We start from the raw sequence: 18,113 nt of genomic DNA, 5'->3' as shown, positions 1-18,113 counted from the left end.
TAAATGCGCTAGCTTGTCGGGCACAATTAGAATCGCCATCACTACGACCGTTTATAGGTATTTTACTCTAACAACAGAGGACAGCAGACAGAGTTAGACAGCAAAAACACCTTACACGCGGTGGTGACTTGTCGCATTGGTTGGCATTACAAAATTTGAGCGCAGCTCTGTCTGCTTCGGCGGCGGCGGCGAGCTTGAGCTTCAGCAGCATGAAAGGCAGGGTCCTCGCGAAGGCGCCACGTAGCCTCCACTCCGGCACCGCAAACTCCTCGACGTCTGGGCGGTGCGAAAGGCAGGGCACCACTCAGCGGTCAGAGACTGCTCGTTTAATATTTGCTTGGCGCTGCCAGTCTAAAACACTTTTCAGAACGATGCACGGTTGCGACTGCTTTTTGCGAGCATGTCTGTTCGTCGCCGAAAGCCGCCGCTTGCGTTGCACTGCGAACCCGCCCTCCTGTCACCGGTGGTGAAAGCCTCGTCACGCCTAACACTTAAGTAGTGGTAACCCCCAATGCTACTCTGTATACCTCCAACAGTGGTGACTGCCCGGGCCAGCAGTCTTCCTTTCCTCGTTCTCTGTTTGAGGCCCTGTCCTGAAGACCTTATTCGGGGAACGTGTGTAGCTTCATATGTGCCTTTAGCTATAAAGTGGATAGTAAGCACTCCTTGCTGAAATGTGGACTATATGCAATTTTGTTTGTTCGCACTCTTAGGGCAAGCTTTTTTCCTTGCTCTTGTTGCAAAGCATGAGTGTTATTACTGTCAGTATCCTTGCAAATTCGCCGCCTTCTGTAGCAACTGCACGACGTAACTTCGAACAAATTTAGAGAAAGAGACAGAGCCAAGGATCCAAAAAACGCGTTTGTGCTATTACTCCCTCAGACATTGACCTTTACCGCTACTACTACGTATTAGAACTACTTATACAATGTCGTGAGCATTGTAACAGTACTCTCGAAAGTTCTTTCTGTTTTCTTTTCGCTTCAAGAATTCACCAGCGGCTTGAAGGTGATCCGCTGCACACACATAAACACGCTCGAACACACACGCATGCAAGCACGCACGCCTTCTTATTAAACCATGCTTGTCAGTTCCGGCACCACACAATGGTACCGTCGCGGACGGCTCGGTTCACGTGCCGCTCGCAGGGCGGTGCTGCTAGCTGCCACTACACCGTCGCTCAGAACGCTGCTGGAACACATCGGCCGTGCCCGACTTGCGCTGCTCATGGCGGATGTAGAGTTCTATATCGAGCTATATTTTATTTAGTGCGTCGAGTATGCTAAAGAATCACAGCTCAAGTTCTTGTATCGCGAATATTCAAAAGTGGCACAAGCGATATGATTGCGTGACACAGCTTCCGCGTCCACCGCGAGCAGTTCCGTTTCCTCGTTCAGGTTTTTTGATGCCGACTAGCCACTGTGTTTGAGCACAGTAGACGCAGTGGACGTTCACATCGCACATACTCATAGGCATTGGTCGAGAGATACCCCAGAATCACGCAGTACCTCAAGGTAGTTTCAGACCACGTTGGTCTCTTCCAACCGTAATTCGTATCCTGGTTCACAATAAATGCAGCCTTTGGTTTATTTTCTTGCGCATCGGCGACAAGGTCCGCAGAGGCAGTCACATTGCAGTCCTCCTTCAGCTGGCGAAGTTCATCTTTGTACCTGTCAACCGTCTATTACAACCTGAGAGCGTTAGCTCTTATTCATCACGTTTCTCGATTTCTCGGGGTCTGCTGCCACCTCCCTTCGGCGTGAAATTTTCAGTCCGAGGAATTCAAGATGGCGGCCATCTACCTTCACTACGGTTTCCTGCACTTCTAACCTTATGTCACCTCTCTGCTTTTCAGCCACCAATCCTCCGATCGCTTTTTGCTAACTTCCACAGCAGATTTATTTACATGATCATTGTTATCTTTAAACCCTAGAGCCTCAGGAAGACTGACTGTGCCTGTATCGACATCCGGATGGATACCATCGCATTTGAGTACGAGGCGTTCAATTGTTTCTACAGATCTACCACACACAGCACATGTGTCATCATCTTCGTTATATTTTTTTTGTAGCTGCGCGTTCTAAGACACCCTTAGCTTCAAAAAGTAGGGCACTGCCTCTTGAGTTATCATAGAAAATTTCTTTCCTGATATGCCTTTTCCAGTATCGATATAGTTATACACTATGCTTATTTTCCATTGAATTAATGTAATTTTTAACTTCCGCGTTTTTAACCTGTCGTTTAATTCTCTCTTTCTCCGTCCTTGTGACCGGCATACTTACTGGTTAGATTCATAGTTCTTTGCCGCCACTGTGAGTCAACCCTAGTGTCAGCTTGCAGCGCCACGAGCGGCAAGCGCTGGCAAATGGCAAAAAGTGATAGGAGAGAGTCTGATTTAGCAGGAGGGGCTCTTTTGACAGGCATAGCACGCACACAAATTCACGTTTTTGAGGACGGCGCCAAACAACGCTATAAGCAATGGAAACCCTAAATGCAGCGAGGCCATTTTTATGACCGCTGTGTGCCCCTTTCCATCAACGTCAGAACCTGCAAACGGTCGATTGAAACGATTACACCCTTGGTCTACAACATACATGTCGCTGCCCACGTTGGCGTAAATCGAAGGGGTGCAGCTGGAGCCTGCCTTTTCTTTCCGCACCGCGACACCGGCTCGCAGCGCCACGGTGAGGCCAATCTGGGCGGGCAGTGGATTTGCGGGCAACGCATAGCTCCAACATCCATCAGCAACGCCGACAGCTTGGCCATCGTCTCCGGCAAGCCACACTGGCGTGTGACACGGATTAAGAAAAACGAAACCGAATGAGCAGGCAAATATGCATTAGTCCTTTCGAAGGAAACTCTAAAAACTTTTTTGTACGATTAATTACCACTCAGCAAATACATTTGAAACTTTATTTTTACTCTTTTGCCTACCGCTATTTTACCGTCCACGGCTGTTTTCCCGTCCACTGATTTTATCGACGACCGGGCTACTTCGATATTTTTTCAACATTTTGGTTCTAATTAATTAGCTAATCACCCTATCGACATGTTTTTTTGCGCAGAATCCTCACATCATCCTCTTTCGAGTACAACCACTCGTTTCATGCTACCCATTCTGAGACCTCACAACAGGTGCGGACACGTTTTGCGGACACGTTTTGGTGACACGACCCCGCAGACATCGTCTAGAAATGCTTTTGCATTAAAAAAGAGGAAGGAGGATGAGGTCGATCAGAGGCGCGAAACCTCTTTCGTTCCTCTGTTGTGGATGGCACTTTTGTCAATATCCCAAAATTTTTGGAGCCTCATTGTAGGGTTCTACTCAAAAAGAGCCAAGGTTCGCTGAGGTGGAGGATTCCGGTCAAATCCGGTGGAACTTGGGAATGCATGTAGCCCGACAGAGACGACAAAAGACAGCAGACGGGCGGTGCAACCGTTACTTGGAAATGGCTTTATTGATGGCTCAAACCTCCATAAAAATGCAATTTTTTTCACGTGCTCAATAGCCCGCAGACACTGGTGAAAATGGCAACGCGATCAGGAGCAACAAATACTTCAGATATACCTATTTTCAAAGCCATATTCGCGGGAGCACCGTTTCATCGGCACTGACTGAATCCGAGCCCTTTTAACGGATGTGAAATACCTACATCAACTCACGCGTTAAAGCGTATGTGCGTCTTGCGATCACACGTAATTTTTTTTGAGTACTTGCAGTGAACTAACAAGTTTGGCCCAGTCCCGTTGCCCAGGCATTTTTCACGGCGAAAAACAGCACGGGAAGACGGGACACAAGAAAACAAAGAAGCAACACACTTTACAAGCTCACGAAGGCGCTGTCTAATACAACTTCCGAACTGGCCGGTCTAGCGTTTATACAAGAGAGCGGTATTTCGTAAACTGTCCTTACCTCGCACTCAACATATGTGTTGTCATGCTTGATTCAATAGCTTTGCTTTGCTTTCTTCTTCTTCTTCTTTTTTTTTTTTTCTGGGGGGGGGGGGGGGGGGGCAAAGTCTCTTCATATTGCAGGGTACCGAAGAGGCAACAGAAATTTGTATTTATTAGCAACTTATTGTCACGTTGTGAGTCGCGCGATGCTGTGGCCTTGTACTAATTTTCTTTATTTTATTTTTTTTGTGTTTTATTGGCGGTTAGTTTTGCTGCACCAAGCATCCCAGCACGATACCCGCACACAAGACTGCTGTCTTCTGCTTTTGAAAGCGCTGAGGAGTACACTATGGCTGAGCGTAATATTTAATGCTTGCGCCATGGTTTTGTCTTCAAAGCTGTTTAGAAAATACGTTATCGAGGGATGCATTTTTATTTTTCGCTTCATTTCAGTATTTGATTCGGCCATATATGCATAGTACAGTGTATTCATGAGGCGTGCCAAAAAGCGACGGCGTGTCTCCTGACGAGGCTTTTGCCGGTGGGCTATGCGTCATTAAAACCCACTGGCACACTACGAACTAAACACAGGCAGCATGGGATGGGCTGAAACTGGGAGGCTTCTGTAGTGACGACGCTGAGCCGAACGGCTCGAAGCAGAAGACGGCGAGAAGTGTGGGGGCCCGGCAGGCTACGAGCTGCCAAACCAATAAATCTGACGGTCACCAGTGACTTAAATCCCGCCTTAAACTTCTAATAATTAAACTTCTAACAATTTTTAGAGAAATAACGCGGCGAAAAGCGTACGGTGCGCACACTGTCACGCACGCAGCCGCAGACGCACGCATTCGCACGCAGGCGCAAGCGGAAGGCACCAAAAAAGTGTAAAGGCAGAGTCCAAGTGAAGCAGCGATCGCGGAGAACTACCGCCGGAGCACGTAATGAGCCGATGAAGCACCCTCTGCGAACTTCCTCTGCCAGCGGAGGTCTTTTCTGCGATATCAAGCGGAAATTGGATAATCAGTGGGAACGTGAAAAAAAGCAAATAAACGTCCCCGCTGATGTGAGTGCGATCAGAAATCGCACGATTCATTTCTTGCAGCATGTCCTACATTCAGACTGCTGTCCCTAGTTTCCATAACATTTCTGATGGCGTAAGGTGAGGCAACGAAGAGCCAGGGCACCTGGGAGATGAGCGGTGCAAAATGGCCTAAGCGCCGTCTTACCTGAGTCGTTATCTCAATGCAACATCGGGCTTTGTTCACTTTGGTGGTAATGGCACCCGACAATAGAGTAATCCACTCAGTGCTTTAACAACGGCTCCAAGCGGACAAAGGAGCAGTGGAAGGAAGCAATTGTACAGGATCTCGCTTTTGTGCAGATAGACTTGCGCCATTGGAACAGCCTTCATGAAGGAGGCGAGGAAGTGAAAAGTAATTACTGACTACATTCCTTTGTACAAATGTGTGAGCAGGTGGCACGTGCTGATGGCTAGATTGAAAGTTCGAGCAGCGCTTTGCCATTACAAATAGCATCTTAAAATTTATACACCCACGAACGCGAGGGTCACAATAAAAATGTTTTCAAATGTGCAAGACTTGCAATTTGGAACTAGGAAGCGAGCGCAGCGAAGGGTTATTAGTGCCGCTAACTAACGCACCATCTGCGCGTTATGCACGTGAGAAAGTGACTTTGCTCAGGTGATCTATTTGCGAAGCAGAGGAAAGAAGTTCGAAATGAAGCAAACGACATAAACGCTCTCGGTGTCAGTGTAGGATCGAAAAATATGCTTAGAAAATGATCAGTTGATGCAAATGTCTGACGCCGCATGTCGCTTCGAAGAGCCATGTCACGCCGGGCAGCGAGAGTTAATGCGGAGAAATGTTCAAAGACTCCGGCCATGGTTTTATGGCATGTGTTAACGCTACAACATTATATACACTAGCTCTTTCTTCGTTTTTGTAGTCAGGGGTAACGTGCTGAATCGGCGCAAAATATCTGTGCAGTTCATTGTGACACTGCAGCAGACTATTCGTGCTTTTTCCCGGTAGGTTTTAATTAGTCACAACCCACTTCGCCCAGTTCTGAAATTAGGCGGCCATCGCTGCGTTGAGGTAGCTTGGGTGAACTTTCTGGTAAGGTGTTTATTACCAGCCTATTGGCTTACTTCAGGTCGATGACGTGTTGGTATTATTGCAATCAGCTCGCTCAGTCCATACAATGTCAGTTTATAACTCATCTAGTCAACCTGCCTGAGTTTTGTTATATTCAGTGTACAACCACACAGACGCAAGTTGGCGGAAGTGGGTATTTATGTGAACTATATTTTTTGGAAGCGTGGTTCATTTCCTGCACGATACAGCAGAGCTGTTCGATGCCCCCTAAATACAGACTGCTTGCGCACTTAAACGCTACCAGCCTATTTCACAGCAAAGTTCTATTCACTCTGCGTTCCTCCTGCAAACCGCTTAGAAGCGCCTGCGCCAGCGCAACGCAGCCCTCGCCATGGACCAGCAGCACCCGACTGCGCCCCCATCCAGCTGGTACACAACTGAGGCCATTCCTGCCCGACTGGATTGTTCGCTCTAGTGGAGGCCCAGCTACACGCCAACGGCGTATCCTCCCAGATTCGCCGTTTCCTTCACACTAAGAGAGAGCATACGTATGCCTATTCCATGGCTTGAAGTAAGAATTTCCCCATCCACCCCGCTGCTAGCAGTGTGCCACATCTCTCGGCATCGGACAGTGCTGTGGCTGCAAGCAGGTAGCAGCTCCTCCTCAGCCCTGCTCGCATGACCCCGCGTCTGTTCTAGCGCCGCCACCTCCAACCACTGCACGTCCATATCTTCAGTTGGTTCATGGCTAAAAGAGGCCCCGTCGCCTCCTGCGCCACTCTCGTCGGACGTTCTCTTGTGAGCTCCACACTTGTCGTCAGCCATGCTGTAACGCCACAGCACCGCACAACTGCCCAGCACGCTTCATTAGAACCGCGCTGCGCCATTCGCTGCATCTTTGGCGCCAGCGCCTATGCCACCGTGACAGGCATGCCATCCGCCTAGGCCCCTGTTTCCCTCGAGGCGTCATAGCACGCTCGTGCGTCGCATTCACCTCAGCCGGTGCTTTCTGCACTGTCTCACCTCATCGAATACGGCTATACCATCCACAGGCATCGCCTTCAACCTCACCACTGTCTACCACTCACTTCAGGGAACGTGCTGCCGCAAAGGCGTCTTTGGTCAAGACTCGCCACGATCCTAGGCCCTCTGGTATACACAAAGTGAGATCGCAGACCCGTTTCCCAATCATTCCAACCCTGAGAAAGCGAGGACGGGGATAGGCATACCCCCCCCGCATACGAAGCACGCGCTCAAACCAAGCTAAGTCGGTGGAAATGAGGACGGGGAAGGAAGAGAAGTGTTTCGAGGTTGATTTCCTTCAGAGGTAAGCCATGCCAGAGCCTGCCAGCGCAGAAACCACCGTGGAGGGAACCAAGAGGGAAAGCCACTCAACTAATTAAAGATTTATTTGCACCACGAGTAAGACATAGACTTGTGCCCTCTAGGAGAGTGCTGGGAAACAAATGAAGAAAAGGCCAAGAAAGGCACCTCTCCGCGCATCTCCTGCCAGCCCCTCTCCCATTCGATATCTTCAATTACGCTGTAACCGCAAATGACGCCACGCTTTTCTGCTGTTTATGTTTTGGCTGGTCGCTGAGTCTCGGCAAGCGTCAATACATGTTCCATGAATCGATCTGTCCGCGGCTGTCAGGTATAATACCGAGGATGAGCCGATACGCAACTGCGTTCCCAGCTGGCGCTCCAAAGAAGCGCGAACAATGCCCGACTGCAGGCTTCGTCCGTGCGCACTGGGCGTCGGGCAGGAGAGCGAAGATCCAATGCTCAGCGCCCAGTCGAAAGAGTGGGCTTACTGCAGCGGCTAGTGAGCGTAATTACTTCACAGGGGAGAGGGCAAGAGCGCAAGCCTTGCTGTTAGACTGGGTGCCAGTAAAAAAATAGACGAGAAGAGAAAAATATGCTTCAGCGGGGCCTGCATTCACTTACCCCGTTAACAGTTTATCAGGAAACCGCACCTCTCCTTTTTCTCTAGTGTTCGTTCTATCTGAGCTCTCTGGCGAGCATTTTTATATCAGGTCCTGTCCAGCGGTGCAGTGAGGCGAAGCGTAATTAAACTTCGGGCAACCGCGTTTAATTGCCCGTATGGGGCGCAGATGGTGCGCCCTAACAAGAGTCGAACACGCTCAATAAGCAAGAGACGTTACGGTGAGCTAACAAGCAGAATTTACTTCTTTTATGTCGAGACACATGCAGGACTAGCATAAAAAAAGCGAAGCAAAATGTGTTTTATTACTTGGGGAACTTTTGCAATACCTTCGGGAGTATTTTGGCTGATGTTGACCTCTTAGCTGTTTTTAACGATTATCTTTGAGAGAAATGAAGAAGCATGAATTAGCTCTGCTGTGGTATCTAAAGATACAGCATGCCCAAGTGCTTCGGTTCGCGGGTGGGGAAGGGTGAGGGCGTCTAAGACTGAACAGGCTCTCTTTTTGAAGTCTTTTGAAGTCGTCGTCGCGGCACCGTGCATTCGACGCCGTCCAGCGTGGTACCTCTGTGCTGGGCAGAAAGACCACTCACCACCGGCAGCGCGCTCGACGAGGATAGAAGATCGCGCAGATACGCCGTCGGGAGGCATCGAGTGAACGTTGCCACGATAACGCTGCGCGTCATACGCACACTGCTTGATCAAATTTTCGAATAACGCCGTTATGAGCAGACTGCAATGCTCAGGCGGTGCCACAGCAGCGCCACCATCGCCGGCACCCGGTAACTTGTGGCTGCTGGCGCGGCCGGGTGGCTTTGAAAGTAGCCACGGGGCAGTGGAGCAAGGTGCCTTATCATTTAGCAGTGGTCGTTTTTTAAGGTCTTAAGACAGTTTATGGTGCTTTAGAGTGTTTTCAGCAGCCGATATTGCCGCCTGTTCACAAAGGGTCGTGTATAAAGCGTGAAAGAAAGGAGCGGCGAAACGTCTGTTGCATCGAAATAGGCGTTGGTGCAACGTTGAACACAGCAGAGTATTTTATTTAAGCTTGCTTATGGGCACGCTTTATGTCCGCTGCCTGAACCGGTCCATCCATGCAATGCTTACCTGAGAACGCAGTGAAAGCGGGTGCGAAGTCGAAAGGATATGTACAGCTTCTTCTTGTCTCTTTTGCAGTAGCAACACAGGTTTTATTAATTTAACACCAGACCTTAAATCTGCGTTTGCCGCTCGCAGCTCGCAACAACGCCGCGAAGTTCAGGGGCAGGCGGCTATAGGCAAGTGCAGATGCCAGCCTTGATGATTGTTATAACTGCTTGGAAGCAGCATTATAGGTTATCAAGCCACAGCGGGCGCCTGGAAGCAGCGTTGAACAAGCGTGGAGGGATCCGGCGGGGGAGCAAGCGCAAAACGATAAAGAGCTGTTTAAAATATGATGCCTCTGCGTTAACCAGCCAAAGAGTTACCACGCACTGCGAGGCACTCTTACCTGCTGTGACACTGCCCTCTGTGCTGCATTTCTTTCTTTCTTCCCGTCTATGTCATGCTTATTTAACTTCAGAACATGGGGTTTGAAAACACGCGTGACGAATTTCGCCGTTACCGTGGCGCCAAAGTGCTGCTGTTCTCCTCCGCCTACCTTCACCCTCCAAAAAAATTTTGTTTAAAGCCTTGGCTTAGAGTAAAATCATCAAAGTAATCATCGAGGCTAAATCCAGAATTGACGCCTCAGATGTCTGATATGACTGCAATGATATTACTTGCGCCTTTTTTAAAACCATTAGGGAGGGGGTGCATCGGTACAGCCTTGTTGCTACTCGAAATCAGTCATCGTGAAGGCTGAAAGTGTACTCGTAATGCTACATTCGCTGCAGTTGATACCGACTTTAAACATGTCACCGAGTTTCTGGAACCATGGGCTCAGCCGCCGCGGTGGCTCAGTGGCTATGGTGCTCGGCTGCTAACCCAACAGACGCGGGTTCGATCCCGGCCGCGGCGGCTAGAATTTCTTTGGAGGAGAAATTCTAGAGGCCCGTGTACTGTGCGATGTCAGTGCACGTTAAAGAACCCCAGGTGGTCGAAATTTCCGGAGCCCTCCACTACGGCGTCTCTCATAGCCTTAGTCGCTTTGGGACGTTAAACCCCATAAACCAACCAACCAACCAACCAACCATGGGCTCAAAAATATTAGCGCATTTTTTGTAACTTACTGCAATTAACTTTATCAACATTCTATGATACCACCGCACCAAAAGTGCAGAATTCTGCGCAGTAAGAGCAAATTTTGCTTGAAAATGGTCTGCCTCCGCATTGCTGTCTATGCAGTCAACATAGCCCCAACATAAACCAGAGAGAGCAGCGTGTCCAACCTCAATGCAGCGCTGGCGCATCGAGGCACTCTACTAACAGCTTCTATGCAAAAAGAGAAATGCCACGCATGGGCGCTGGCAGCGGTCCCGCGAAAGGTCTCACCTTTATTTCTTCACGCTGTGCAAAGATACGCGCTTACAGCTCCATCAGACGAGCGCAGCAGATGGGCGTTTCTTGTCAACGCCTCCGTTCGGCCTGCGCCCCCTTTTATACGCCCACATGCAGCGGCATGTGGGCGTATAAGTGCAGCGGCCTTCGTAATTACACAGTGCGGCTTTGAAGCTGGCAGGTAAATAGGTGGCCTGCCTTCCCGATGAATTCAGGCTCTTCCAGAAGGCCGCCATCGTCGATAGAGGCTGCGGTTCCTTCCATTGATTGTGGGCGGATCGTTGAACTATGGTTCCACTTTTCGTCGACCACCTGAGCTCAGTAGCCACGCCTACATTAGTTATAGCGCCTGTGTCTTTCAGAATTTCTGATCTTAAATGTGTACCTCTTCTTTTCGGCAACACAAATTCGACGGAAACCGTGAATTGAACGCTCCTTCGTTCAATGACTCCATGAAGCATATTTGTTTTTCGGCTGCTGTCTGCCGTGCAGGAACGGATGGAGCACACCAGAACTTCGGGCTCCGGACCGCTCTCCTGCGCCACCCTCAAGCACCGGTAAGGCGTCCACGCCGATTGATAATTGCCATCGCCAAGCGGCCTCTGTCACCTGAAGCGAGCGACCTTAGCAAAGCGCGTAATTTTCGGCGTCATTAGAGGACGATCAACAAGTGACGAAACCACACCGTAGTGAAACCAGGAAACACGAACCACCCGTCCGTTTCTTTTAGAGCCCGAGCAGTCGCAACTGCTTAAGGAGACGAGACGCGTTTTGCATGGTGCCCGTGACCTAGAGTCGCAGTAGTCTCAGTGATTAATAAAAGGCCTTACCCAAAATATGCGACACGGACTAATCTCCCGACTGGTATTTGCTGATGAAATGCTACCTTTTAAGGTGAAAGCCTTTAATGCCTCATACTGTCGTTAGCAGCCGTGTCGGCAGATGTGTCGGCAGATATGTCCGCGTTTCGGTTACTTGAATTATATGGGCATATGAAAATCATTACTTAATCGATATCAGAAAGCGATTTAAGGCATTCTATGATAATTGCATGATAATTAATGCCTAATTAAGTAATAAAAGTTAAGAAATTAGTCTAATTAATTTTTATAGTCAGACAAGATAAATAAATAAAAATTCAGGGGAGCACTTTGTTGACCTAAAGTGCAGTGAAGCGAAAGCCTTAAGCGCAGTGTTGCTGCTTGTCTCACTGAGTGTGGTTAAGATAAGCTTCGCCTCTAGGAGTGGAACGCGACAGCGTCTGACTCTGCTGTTCCGCAACCACATACAGCTGCTGGACGCATCGTCTTAAATATCTTATTTTTTCATTGTTTTCTGCCAGCCACAGAAGGTGTATATTCTTTTTTGCTTCCAGCTTCGGCGAGGCGCTGCCCTTTATTCCTCTTGTTTTAGCCGCCGCGGTGGCTCAGTGGCTATGGTGCTCGGCTGCTGGCCCGAAAGACGTGGGTTCGATCCCGGCCGCGGCGGTTGAATTTCTTTGGAGGAGAAATTCGAGGCCCGTGTACTGTGCGATGTCAGTGCACGTTAAAGAACCCCAGGTGGTCGAAACTTCCGGAGCCCTCCACTACGGCGTCTCTCATAGCCTCAGTCGCTTTGGGACGTTAAACCCCATAAACCATAAACCAAACCTCTTGTTTTAGTTGCTTTCTTCCAGGTGGAGAAGCTACGGGATGTTTTCTCGTTCTTTGCTTTTTTTCCCACATTGTGCAAGGTGTATAGAAAATGTGCTGTATATAACCCTGTTGTTCGCATGTTTTTTTTTTATTTTTACCTTCTGGCAGGCGTAGATTTATTGTGTAACCCTGCATCTGTGATGTTTACAGCTACATGTATATGTATAAGGATTTGTTGGCTGTTTTTGTGGCTTTCTAACATCCCGAAGCAACGTGCTACCTATCAGAGATGGTGTGTAGTGCAGGGCTCCGGATTAATTAAAACTAAGGTGCACTGACATCACAGCTTACTGGTGCAGTCTGCGTTTTGCCTATTGGCAAACACGCCCGTCATGGCCAGTATGTAGCCATGCAACAATCATTGCACTGAACTAGTCACACACCTTCATGCTTCATCATCTGTGATATGTAAATGCTTTGTGCAATGCACAGGTTTTCCTAGCCTTGCTAAATCCATTATGGCCACTGTCCCATGCAGCAGTTGAACTTTGCTTGAGTTGTGTACCATGTTTTAACACTACACTCTTAGAAAAAAAGGTAGTGAAAACGTAGTAACGGCTGCTGTTACAACCATTTTTTAACCCCTACTACCTATGTACTATGTTGCTACGACCTTGTTACTACTGGAAAGAAAATTAAGTAGTAACAAGGTAGTAACTTCTGCTGTTACTACGTTTTTTTGGCAGTTACTACTCTTGTACTACCTCATTATAACCCTTGTAGTATCCATTACTACCTTGATCTGGAAATGGATGATCGGAATATGCACATGTACGTATACTAACATTCCCGGTGACATTGCTACTCAATGCCCCATGTTTTTATATAATGAAAAGGGTTTCCTAATTGGCAGCAAATCTAACAAAATTGCGAGTGCTGTTTTTTGTTTTCAATACAATATACGCAGCGCGTATGTGTTCCACTCTTTAGTTTGATTTCTTAATTGCACTTTTTCACCAACCCCAAGCTATTGTGCCTGACTTGTGCTCATTTTTCCTTCTGGTTTACTACAAGATGCACAAAAATGGGCGTTGAGTTTCTGATGTCATGTTCATGCACTCCTTGTGACACATAAGAAAGTCACCACGAAGTCAGGTATTCATGTCTTTCGACAAAAAATCTCAGCAGAGACTCTGTTTCGTTAACACAGAAGATTTCCTTATGTCATTGGCCATCAGCCACTGAAAGGTCCTTCTCAACAACATTGTTGTCCCGTGCGAGAATGTAGATGCTGCTGCTACATTTACACGCAATGAAAAGAACAAGAAACAACTGTGGCTGCACATATCACGGCACATAAGTTGACAAGTTAACGTCTGGTGGCGTGGCGTAGTGGTTAGCGTGGTAGGATAGAGAGTATAGGAACGACTTCAACATAGAAAGGCAAAGGTCCGCGGTTCGAATCCTCCTGAAAGCAGGTACTTTTTTTCTTTTTTTTGTTTTTGCTCTAGTTGTTTTTGCTCTTATTTTGCACTATTACTATCTTATATGCATACGATTATAATGTCAAAAGTCATTAGATTATTTCTTAAGATGTTTTCTCTCGAGAGGTAGTAAATGTTACAACCTCGCAGTTACTACGTACAGTTACTGAGAGGTAGTAAACGTTACTACCTTGCAGTTACTACGTACAGTTACTACCTAGGTAGTCATATATGTGACAGTCGTTACTACCCTAAAATGTAGTAACCTCAACTACCTTTTTTTTTAGAGTGTATGATGTGCGAATGTAGCTTTTCTGCTTATGAAGCAAGTGCCAGACCTGTGATACTTACCACCGTGTAGGCCTCTAGACATTGACTAACTGTTCTTTTCTGTCGTTTCAAGTTGTGCATCACGTGGCAAGTCTTAGTGTGTTCAATCAATGGCTATTTTATTACATGCAGAACGTGCGCTGCTTGTTCCAGATGTGAGTCGTGCTGCGCCAAACCGATTAAATGTGCATGCTGAATAGATGGGTTGCTAAACAATGTATGCGTGTGGCCTTCCATTCTCAAAAAACATCACTTTATTTATGTACTGCCACACACATGCACACACATAGGTGGTGGCCACCAGCAACAGTTCCAGGCTGCAAGGGAGTGGCAGTGGAGAGGGAGGTTTGTTTGCCTTGTTGCACTGAACCACTTAATTCACACACACACACACACACACACACACACACACACACACACACACACACACACACACACACACACACACACACACACACACACACGCACGCACGCACACACGCACACGCACACGCACACACAGACGCACACGCACACGTACACGCACACGCACACGCGCGCACGCGCACGCGCACACGCACGCACGCACGCACGCTCGCACGCTCGCACGCTCGCACGCTCGCACGCACGCACGCACGCACGCACGCTCGCACGCACGCACGCTCGCACGCACGCACACGCACACACACGCGCACACACGCGCGCACACGCACGCTCACACACGCACGCTCGCACGCTCACACACGCACGCTCGCACGCACACACACGCAGGTGGTGTCCACATCAACACTTCCAGGAATACACCACAAGGTGATGGCCGAGAAGAGACAGGCGGGTCGACACGAGCAGCGGCGAAGGGGGGTACACGATGAAACTTGCCGGAGCTCCTTGGACACCTGTTTCGACTCGCGAAGGAGAGTGTGCAGTGACCGAAGAACTGGGAAATGAGCTGGCACGTGCCCTGCCCGTGGAGTGGCAGCTGGTGTGAGCGCTTGTTTCTGATGTGTGCACGGGTGTAAGCACTTGTCGGCTGTACGAGGCCGACGCAGCCTGAAAGCTGCCAGTGGCAACGAAACACTGCACACAGAACCTGCCGCCGCAGCGGCAGCGCGCTCGCACGCACACCTCCCAGTTAATCGGTGAGCTTCTCTAGTCCAAAAAGGTGTCGAAACAGCTCGTTCGGCAAGTCAAACACGTCTTCGTGCGCCCTCCTTCGCCGTTGCCCGCGCTGGCGCAGCCGCCTTAGTTGTATCGCCACATGCACCATCGCCGTTTTCTTTACAAACACAGCGGTCAAATTGACCGCCTCGAGGCGACCACAAAAAAACAATCAATTTGGGTCTGCCTAATCAGGTGTGCAACGTCACCACTTCTGCCCCATCCGGGACATCTGCAGCCGCCCATGACGCAAAAAGCAATATGGCCGCCGGTCACGGCCGACGAATAGTAGCAAAGCTAATTGATCTGTTTTTGACAAATTTGTGATTTCATCTTGCCGTAATTCCACCCTTGGTCACGTGAACTGTCGTCTCTCACGTCACCAGCGCCGCCTGCGTGATTAGCCCTGGGCACGTAACCGCGGGCCTGTTGCGATCATAGTGTTTAGGTTTCCAAAAAATCTGTAGGTCTTAAACTTCACTGAAAGTCCTGGCCATTGCCATGAGAGATGCAGCTACAGAGTGACAGCTTTCACAGATTATAGCGCGAGCAGAGAGTAAACAGTTGACAAAGTTTTACTGCGAAGGCATGCTAACGTATACTATAGCCCCTTCGGGATAGTGTCTGGCGAAGTGAAGCCTCCGTCCCAAGCTAGGAGGCCGCTCTCTTATTCCTCGACCTCCACCCTCGAGAAGCACCATACAACGCCACCCTCGATCCACCTCCCGCACCGCCGCCCACCTTAACCCTGCACAAGCGTCATCCGCTACCCGTGCAGCCAACTCTACCTCCAAGAAACCTTATCCCACCCACCTCCAGCCTCCACTCACGAGATGCTAAACCAGCAGTGGGCGATATCCAATTCAAAGACGCAGTGAGAAAGCCAGTTGCCTTGCAGCAGCACCACCCTCCTGCCACCTTTCCACTGCCCCGCAAGATTGCTAGGGAGTAGGGAAACAAACGTACTTGCGTTTCGATAATTGGTATGACGGAGAGGCTCTAGGAAGAGTATTGACGATAACGAACAGCGCAAACACAGGACGAGGTATAGAAGAACGACACACGCGCTGAAAACTCAACAACCAGTAGAGAAGGACACAGGTGCGACATACAGGAGAAGGACGCAAAGAAGAAAAACACAACGGCGCCCTCGTGAAGAATATTGAGCAGCGTAAGCTTACTATTTTCTTGCCCCCACCATGCGCAGATACTTCGTGGCATACTTTCTGCCAATAAATTCTGCCGCCCTCACGAAACAAACTCACAACTTGAAGGACATCGGAAGAAATACATTATGACCAGCATTAGAAAAGCAGCAAGCAGAACAGAAACCACTTAAAACTAAAGAAACAAAGAGCACTCGTTTTACGAATTCTCAGCACGTCGCATCCTATGACCTTCCTCGGGAACACTAGTAAGAAGCGTAGGTCGAAATACCGGCCTTTTTGCTAAATATCTGCCCTTCGGTATTTTGCACCTTTGCAGTTTCCAGCTCTCGGAATTCTAGCGGTTGGGGTTGTGGAAGCTTACTGGCGCGCCGGCTTACAGCGCAAACGCGTCGATGTGCTAAAATATGAGTGAGCCGGATGTCGCGAGCAATCTGCGGAGCGGCACCGCGTTTCTTCCTCGTCTCTGGTCTTTGTCGTCGTTCGCAGCATAAACTATACACGATCCTCGAGCGCTGGTATGGTCGACGCAAAACCCAGCTTCGGCGCCTCGTGCCGCTCTGACTTCTTGCAGGGAGAAAGACTAGCACGTGTAATGCAGGAACGTGCGTTTCTGTGTTCGCGGCAAAGCAGCCTGTACTTTTATGTTCGCAATAAATCATTTCGTTCCAGAAGAAATGTGAGCATTAGCATAACATGGACTTGGCGGCGCGTTAAATGGTTAAAAAGGGGTTTATTATGGAATATCCTGTCTTCTGTGTGTCCCGCCTTTGTTGCGCTATTCGCCCTTTCTTCCGTAGATTTCGCCTTGAGTCAAAGCGGGGAAAAATGAAAAGTGGACGCAAGAAATATGAAAATGACATAAAAGTTAGGCATTTCTTAAAAAAAACGAGAAAAAGTGAAAATCTGTAGTCATTCAGAGAAAAAACAGCGCAGAAAAGACAGGGCCTGAGAGAGACAGACACACACAGCGCCTCTCAGCCGTTGTCCTTTTGGTGCTACGTTTTTTCTCTCAGTCACGAACCAACAAAGCCCTACATTTCTCTAGTCACCTTCATAGTTGTGCTTTAACAAAGTGCTTCTTTCTTTAGTCCCTTTGTTTTAAACATTAGAAATCCGGCAGGACCAAATGGAGGTATCACAGGCGTTTGCAGAGGAGTCATTTAAGATGTTCTTAATTCTTTTTTTAATTTGTAACAACTGCTGCAAGAGATGTGCCCTATGACTGAGGCAGTTTTATACCCTTAACACATGGCCGACTCGGAGCACCTTTGAAATTCAGTGACGCAAAGAAGCTCAAGGGAGTTTCGCCCCAAAGGAGTGGCCTCCATGTCACAGGGCCTATAACGAGTTTCTCTGAACAGGTGCCAGAGCTCATTATGCGCGGTTCATTTAGTACAAACACACAATCAAAACAATTGAAATGTTTTGATGCTTCTTTGTTTTCTGACAAAATGCAATTATCTACACATATCATCTAAAAAAAAACAACATAATTTCGCAGAAAACTACGAGCATGTTCTCAAGAGAACGTTTTTGACCTCTCTGCTGGACACCGTGTTCGGCGTTATGCAATTCCTACGCAATGAATTGCAAGTCTGCGAGATCTCCACTATGATGCTTCGCTAGGGGACGCTGTGCAGGCTGCTCGAATGTGTCGATCATCGGAGATCTACAAACCAAAATGGCATAATCAAGGCAAGCCGCCAAGCGCGTTGTTTGAGAGCATAGTGCAGTCGGTGGAATTAAGCATAACCAACCGAGCTGAAATACTTACTGTATGCTATAAAACCTAACATAATCAATAGAAAGCCTGCGTGAAAAATCAGGCAGGCTTTCGTTAAGGATACTCGACAATCGACCATATTCATACTATTGTAACGACGAAGAAGTTCCTGTTCAAGCGAAGACGACGACGAACTTCTTACCGTTGT

The 18,113-nt window shown here is 48.5% G+C and overlaps 1 protein-coding gene across 1 annotated transcript in view; it reads left to right on the top strand.

Annotated features, from left to right (window-relative positions):
- Positions 1–18,113, top strand: part of LOC149359229 (uncharacterized) — a 195,680-nt gene that overhangs the window by 85,492 nt on the left and 92,075 nt on the right. The window contains exon 4 of the mRNA XM_089567620.1: positions 10,921–10,985. Within this exon, the coding sequence (XP_089423746.1) occupies positions 10,921–10,985 (65 nt within the window). The remainder of the gene's footprint in view (positions 1–10,920; positions 10,986–18,113) is intronic.

The sequence above is a fragment of the Amblyomma mixtum genome, chromosome 2, assembly GCF_055824585.1.
Source record: "Amblyomma mixtum isolate Tamu chromosome 2, ASM5582458v1, whole genome shotgun sequence".
NCBI lineage: Eukaryota > Metazoa > Arthropoda > Arachnida > Ixodida > Ixodidae > Amblyomma > Amblyomma mixtum.
The sequence above is the reverse complement of the archived record's forward strand: the minus strand, read 5'-3'. Positions and strand labels throughout refer to the sequence as shown.